The sequence below is a fragment of the Limulus polyphemus genome, unplaced genomic scaffold (genome assembly GCF_000517525.1).
Source record: "Limulus polyphemus unplaced genomic scaffold, Limulus_polyphemus-2.1.2 Scaffold4460, whole genome shotgun sequence".
NCBI classification, from domain to species: Eukaryota; Metazoa; Arthropoda; class Merostomata; order Xiphosura; family Limulidae; genus Limulus; species Limulus polyphemus.
Genome location: NW_013670070.1, coordinates 63382 through 71056, shown reverse-complemented (window position 1 = coordinate 71056; position 7675 = coordinate 63382). Strand labels below are relative to the sequence as shown.

The following is a 7675-nucleotide window of genomic DNA, read 5'->3' as shown; positions in this document are numbered from 1 at the left end:
CGAGCGCCTTATCCACCTGGCCATGCCGGGCCAAATAATGTTGTCGCTGTCTCATCAAACGTTGGAAAGGTTATAGTTTCTTAATCTACTTTACAAGAAAAAAAAAAAAGCCACGTAACGTTTGTTAATTCGTTAACACCTACGTAGGCAACTCTGGACTCAAAATCCTCTTGTACAAGACAAATTTGAATTGTGTTGTTTCGATGAGATATCCACCATCGATTCAACAACAGGAGTAAGCTACCGTGGAGTTTCTATAGTTTTATTTAAGTATACACAGGTGATTATTGTTGTTTAGCCTAATGTGTCTTTGGTTTTCATATATCTTACAGCGCTCGCTTCTACCACTGTTCCCTGTCCTCTTCTTTACAACCCCGTTTGTGGGGCTGATGGAGAAGTCTACAGCAACGATTGTTTTCTACATAATGCGGGGTAAGTTTTACGCATATCTATGTCCATCTTATAAATATATATATATATATATATTAGTTATCTAAACAATATGATCGATAGTTTCCTAACCCCCGCTTACAAACAACAAGATTTTAATCCAACAACTTCGGAGTTTCTTTTCCACCCCCACTTAAAAATTGTTTGTTTGTGTAAGACTAGAGGGAAGCCAACTAGTCATCACCTCCCACCGCCAACTCTTGGGCTACTCTTTGAACAACGAATAGTGGGATTGACCGTCACATTATAACGCCCCCACGGCTGAAAGGACGAGCATGTTTGGTGTGACGGGAATTCGAACCCGCGACCCGCAAGGTTGCGAGTCGAGCACCCTAACCACCTGGCCATGCAGGGGCCCTAACCACCTGGCCATGTCCACTTGAAGAACTGTTGATGAACAACTGTCTTGTCTTAACATTAAGCTCATTTTATTGTATAAACTTAAAGAGTAATTCACTTCAACACTATATATAATTTCCTACCTACATCTAATCCACCGCACAAGCTATGTGTATTAGGTTTAGAACACAATTTTTATCTTCAGAATGTTGATATGTATTATTATCTCTAGCTTCTACTATATATCATGTTAAAAACATACTTTGTTATTATTGCTCCTGTCCTTCAAGTGGCTCAAAGGTACGTCTGAAGGTTTGTTTGCTATACAAAAAGTTATCTTTGTCCTGCCCTCCTCGGGTATCGAAACCCGATTTCTTAGCGTTGTAAGTCCGTAGATATACCGTTGTGCCACTAGGGGGCCACATTGGGCTATCTGCTGTGTTCATCGAGGAGAATCGAATCCCTGATTTTAGCATTGTAAATCCGAAGACTTACCGCTGTCCCACCAGGGGACACGTCTGAAGGCTTATGACTTTAAAAACCGAGTTTATATACCCGTGGTGGGCACAGCAAAGATAGCCTACTGTTTAGCTTTGTGCGTAACAACAAAATAACTGTTGTTCTTCTGGAAACTGAAGAAAAAGCAAAAAAATTGTTCAGCTCTGGGTTGTAAGGTCGTTTAAAGCAACAACAACAACAAAAAACAAAGTGGCCAAACAAACTTGTTAAATTGTGTACAAAATATACGTTATTTCTTATCTTTTAAATAAAGCACTTTTTTTTAGGCGACAGAGGTAATTTTTCTTATAAGTAATTATTTTAATAACAGGTTGTTTTCAAAATGGGGGAACGTAAAGTTAATCTGTTGTGATACTATATTTTTACCATAGACTGCTTTGTTTACCAATTCCACGATTTAACATTAAAATGTATTTATGTAGTCACTAAATAAAAACTAAATCCAAATTTTTCGTAAACTGATAAAAAAAAAGGGCTAAGGAGTTTTAATGGATATAGATCTTTGAACCAATGTTTCTTCCCTATCAGTGATTTCATTAGCCATAAAAGAGACAAACAGGCAAAAAAAACAGCGATTAGAAAAATACCATAACTATGTTTTTTGTTTCGCTGTTACATAAAACTTTTACCAAGTTTGTTTTACCACGTCGAGTTTCTGTTTTAAGGGTGGAACTTGCAGAATCCTGGGAAATTTGCCGTGGTCACGAACTCTGTCCTTCTATCTGTACTGAAGAGTACGACCCTGTCTGCTTTGAAGGCGAAATTTACGAAAATCGATGTAAGATGCAGTCCCTTCATTGTGGGTAGGTTTGAGATCTTTATAAAGGTCACTATTTTTTATACTTTTCGTCTGCAATTATGAACTTAACATGATTAATAGAAGTTTTTAAAACGTTTCGGAAAAGATAATTTTCTGTTGCTTGTATATTCAATAACCGTGAAGGCGTTTTCCACCACGAATGATCTTGTACAAAAATACGGAATTAGAAAAGTGAAGGAAAACAAAAAAAAATACTTTTTTTGTCATATTTTAATGAAACAATGTAAAATATATATATAGAATTCACGCAGTGAAAGATAAAAATAAAACTGCAAAGTAACAAATATAAAAAAAACTTAGTTACATCGTACATTGTATTTTATCAAAATGTAAGGATGGAGAAACTGATTGGAAATATAAGACCAACGAAGCTTTCCCGCGCGACAAAACAGATTAGATAAATAATATACCAGCACGCTCTAAACTTGATATTAAAAAGAGAATAGTTATATATATATATATATATTCAATACTACAGTATTTTAATTGTTATTTTATCTATTTACAGACTACTCATAGTTGAGGATCCACTGGAATATTGCCTGGAAAAATAGGTGGCGACACCATCGTCATCTGTCGAAAAAATTCAAAACCTAGTACACTAGCACCAAAATCACAGTACTTGTAAATAATAAACAAATTAATAGTATATCTATGTTATTTTTACAAGTTACGACGTTCACAATAGGTTTTGAGGAATAATTTTTATTTAAATTGGTACGACGTTTCGATCGCTGATGCTGTCATTCTCAAGCGTACCAATCGAAACGTCGTACCGGTTTAAATATAGCTTATTCCTCAACACTACTGTAACAACTGTAACTTGTGAAAAATAACATTTTTTTTTCCTGAACGTCCAATAAACTAACTTGTTTCCTTTAAGATAATAACTACGAATGTACCACACCTATTTCGCCATAAAATACTTGAATTCCATGCAAAGATGTTCAGTAACAAATATTTTACTTACTCTTAAAATCTGGTAAAGTTTTTTTTAAAAAAAAAAGTTACTATGTACAAGGTTTCAAGATAAAATAAAATTATAAATTGTTTTCGTGTGTTTGGTTCTTTCTTTTACTAAATGTCGTTAATATATATATATAGCTTACTAAATGTTAACGCGCCCCCCAGTGGCACAGCGGTATGTCTGCGGACTTACAACGCTAGAATCCGGGTTTAGATACCCGTGGTGGGCAGAGCACAGATAGCCCTCGTGTAACTTTGTGCTTAATTAAAAAAAAACTAAATGTTAACGCGTGAAACGAATTGATACTCCACAAAACCGCGAGAGTTTTTATTCTAAGATTTAAAGTTATAGAAAGAGTTTATATAACTTTGAGTAACTTAACACAAGGAATTCCGAAAGTATAAAACTTTGAGGTCGTACAGAAGTCCAAAATATCATAGTACAAGTGAATGCAGAGGTGAAACTCCAATATCTGAAAATCCTTCGAAACGATTGTAACTTTTTGTTGTTGTTTTTTTTGCGAACGTAAATCGTTATACTTCAGTAAATCATCTAAAATATATTAACGTTTGTTGTGGCTTAGGTTGTGCCAATGATTGAGACTTAAATCCAAAGAGAAAACAATTGTATTAAATATATAAAAAAAATAAGTATTAATTTTCTTTTAAGGGTTAAAAATTCATAACTAAGTATGTATGGCGTATTGCCAAGTTTCTACTGACTGGAGTAGATCTGGTCTACGGTACTTTTCTTTTCGTTAACCTTTTTCTTAGCTCTCCCGGTGGCACAGCGGTACGTCTGCGGACTTACAACACTAGAATCCGGGTTTCGATACCCGTGGTGGGCGGAGCACAGATAGCCCATTGTGTAGCTTTGGGCTTAACTACAAACAAACCTTTTTTCTTAACCTTCGTCACCGTTGTCACAGATGTTAAAAAGCTTTACATCTAGTAAAATCATTTTGGAGGTCCACCAAATCATACACAATCAATGTCGCCAGGTCCAGTTATGCTATATATGACGACCACGTAATTTGATAATAATCCTGCAGTGTAGCTTCCATTGCAAAGGGCTCCGGCATAAGGATGTCATGTCCAAAGCACAACTATTCTCACTGATAGTTGTTCCCAGCTTTTGTGGCTTAAAGCCCCGTCGTTCACACTCTCTTTTGACTTTGGAGAGGGGGGGGATACCTTAAACTCTATGTTAATCGTGAACTTTGAAAACAAAGCTGAAAAAACATTCTTTGATGATTATACACAAGTCTTTAATCTCCATTCAAAGTGTCACTTCGCTATCGGGTCAAAATTAGGGGGCACGTGCCCCCCCCGGTCCCGTCACCTGTTCCAAAAAAAATTACAGTATTCGATCCAGAAAAGTGCATTGACTGAGATGGTCTAAAGAGGGAGCCAAGTTTGGGAGACTACAGTCATGTTTCACGCAATCCAACGGGGACGCGCCCAAAGGTTGCGAACCATTAATCTTGCATGGCTCAATGATTATTGAGATGGATTGTGGATCTGAAGTTCAGTAATTCGCGTCCTGCTATCGGTCGTGAGTTTGGATTCGTCATAAGGGTTCCGGTTAAATTCAAATAGACATGATAAAAGTTTAAGAGTTAAATACTATAAGGTTTTAGCTGTTTTGACTACCATCATGAAGATTTCTTTCAACGAGATTATTAAGCCTGAAGACTTTAAGCCACCGATTTTATAACATAACATGTCAGACTATTTGATCCTTCAAGGATCTCCTTGTACATACCCTTAATATTTCAGGGAGTCATCGATTCTCCCCCATAAATTTCGAGACCTTTTTTTTTTTTTTTTTACATGTAGAATCAATATGATAACATTTTCATTGAATCGGAACTTAAGTGTCCAAGAAAGATAATTCCCTCTTTCTTTTTAGTGACTTAAGGAAAGTTTAATATTGAGTCGTCGACATTTGATGAAAGTATTAAAACGAAGTAAGTTTTCAATCCCATGATGCCAAGTTTCGAAATGACATCGAGTTTCAGTAGACATCCCAGTTTGTTCGAGACTTTTCTGTCGAAATAACGCCTAGAGTGAACAGTAAAGACTACAATAACTATGTTTTACTTAGCTATTTCCTTTCCTTGTTCGTTGCTGGCTGAGTTAAAAACTACAGTGATTCTTTGACATCACAAAATGTAACATTGTTTTAAAGTGGTTTGTGATAAACCCTGAAAGTCAAGTGTATCAAACAATTCTTTAACAAGACCTAAAATGACCTCTACTCCTTCAGTTAAGGGACTGTGTATTAGATTGTGTATATTAGATTGTGTATTAGATTGTGTATATCAGATTGTATATTAGCTTGTGTGTTAGATTGTGTATATTAGATTGCGTGTTAGATTGGTTTAGAATTTTCATATAAAGCTAAACAAAGGCTACCTGTGCTTAGCCGTCCCCAGTTTTGAGCTGATAGACTAAAGGGAAGGTAGCTAGTCAATAGCACCCACCACCAACTCGTAGGCGACTCTTGTATTTTCCAGTAGTGCTATTTGACAGTTGCACTTCATAGAACATTCTCGTCCCCAAAGTGTGTAGAGCATTTCTTTTACAACGGGATGCTAACCCTAAACACGTGTAACCATGCACTAGGTCTGGATTTGAACAAACGAGTCAATATTTCCCCAAAGCAGGAAAATGAAATACATGAAATAAATTCACTATCTTATTTTTATTTTCAAGCCTTTTACATACAGTTGTTGAGAATAGTCTTTGCCAAATACATTTTATATGAAGATCAATTGGTTTTATGGTTTTTTTAACACGAATTAAAATCAATTTAAAGACGATAACAGGTATAATGTAGAAATTACAAAGTATTTTTGTTAACTGAAACAAGTTAAGTTTTTGAAATGTTTAAAAACAAATATCTCATTACTTTGATTATTGGTTTAGAAATAATGGTGTTTCAGTACTAAGGTGCCTTCGATATTATCGGTAGGCGGCGCTTGTGTCATCATCTACTGCACTCTATTGGCAAGATTCTAGTGGATCCTCACGCATGATTTTTCTAAAATATGAATAGAAGAACAATTAAAACATTGCAATAATAGAAAACAAGATCACTCTAACACACCATATTACTAATTTGTTTTGTCACGCGGCCGTGATTGAAAGCTTCGTTGCTCTTACAGTTCCAACCAATGACATGGATTATAATATTCCCTCTGAAACATAAAGTTAATTTCATAATTTTAAAGTAAGCTGTAGCTGATATAGTCGTTTTTTTTTAATCTTATATTTTGATTTCGTTTCAATGCGCGATATTTTGTATATGTTACGTTTTTCAGGAAAAAATTTGATAACAAATGGTGTTTTACTTCACGTTTTGTAATTCGACAGTTTTTTTTTTTCATTTTTGAACAAGACTATTAATAAAAAAAGAATTTTCTCACGATCATTAAACATTTTACAATCAGTTTCATAATTGTTAAAGTCTAGACCTTGTCCTCTGTAAAGATGCGGTACTTACCCGCAATAATGGGACTGCATCTCACATCGGTTTCCGTATATCTTGCCTTCAACACACACAGGATTGTAGTCAGCGGTACAGACAGAAGGACAGAGTTCGTGTCCTCGGCAAGTTTCCCAGGATTCCGCAAGTCCCACCCTTAAAACAGAAACACGACGTGGTAAAATAAACTTGGTAAAAAGAGTATAAGTTTTATGTAACAGTGAAACAAAAACCTAGTTATGTTTTTTTTTTGCTCGTTGCTTTTTCTTCACAGAAGAGTATTTATTATAATGCATGTTTTTAATTATTACTAAAAACTGTAGTAGTTTCTTGTGGTATTGTATTTTTTTTTAACATTTATCACTCCGACGATGTTTATCATTTACAATTTCAAGCAGCTGAATAAGAAAGAATATATAAAGATTACAAAGTACAGAGTGCTCAACATTCTGAAGGTAAAGTTATGGAGTTATCTAGATAATTTGGGAGTACAAATAAAAGGGTGTTGTTTTCTGCAGATATTGATAACAACTGCAAATCACGTGGATCTTAACTACCAAATAAATAAATACATATGTAAATCTTTTACTTACCCTGAAGCTTCTAGAAAACACTCATTGCCGTAGACTTTTCCATCAGCACCACAGACGGGTCTGTAAACAAGAGGACAGGGAGAAGCAGTAGAGGGCGCTACAAAAAGATAAATATATATGTAGATTAAGATAAAAATAAAGAGAAATTAATCACCAGATATTCAAAAGAAACAAACTAATTCAGCGTTGTCTTGTAGTTCGGGGTTGCCTAAGGAAGACTTTGAGTTTTAAAGAACTTTAAAAATAAATTTGTAAATTTTTATTTTATTTAGATTGAAGATTTATACAACGACATTTTCCAAGATTTATAAGATAGCGACAACATTAAGTGTGTTGTAGGATGTGTTTTGGTGTTATAACACAACACAGTTTTAATAAATCAGATTTGCAGTACGTTAAAAGTTAATGTATTTCTGGAAACGATGGAGTATAAGAGTGGATGGATAAAAGGATTAAAATTGATAATAAAGAAGAAACTGATACAGAAGAAACGTTTAG

The 7675-nt window shown here is 34.9% G+C and overlaps 2 protein-coding genes across 2 annotated transcripts in view; one reads left to right on the top strand and one right to left on the bottom strand.

The window, feature by feature from the left end:
* LOC106471182 (four-domain proteases inhibitor-like) overlaps window positions 1-2946 on the top strand; it is a 4765-nt gene extending 1819 nt beyond the window's left edge. Inside the window, exons 2-4 of the mRNA XM_013931772.2 lie at window positions 333-432; window positions 1974-2111; window positions 2637-2946. Of these exons, the coding sequence (XP_013787226.1) occupies window positions 333-432; window positions 1974-2111; window positions 2637-2682 (284 nt within the window). The 3' untranslated portion in view covers window positions 2683-2946. The remainder of the gene's footprint in view (window positions 1-332; window positions 433-1973; window positions 2112-2636) is intronic.
* Window positions 2947-5883: 2937 nt separating this feature from the next.
* Window positions 5884-7675, bottom strand: part of LOC106471181 (four-domain proteases inhibitor-like) — a 10910-nt gene continuing 9118 nt past the window's right edge. The window contains exons 4-6 of the mRNA XM_022399814.1: window positions 7178-7274; window positions 6603-6740; window positions 5884-6140 (exon numbers count right to left, since the gene is read on the bottom strand). Of these exons, the coding sequence (XP_022255522.1) occupies window positions 6101-6140; window positions 6603-6740; window positions 7178-7274 (275 nt within the window). The 3' untranslated portion in view covers window positions 5884-6100. The remainder of the gene's footprint in view (window positions 6141-6602; window positions 6741-7177; window positions 7275-7675) is intronic.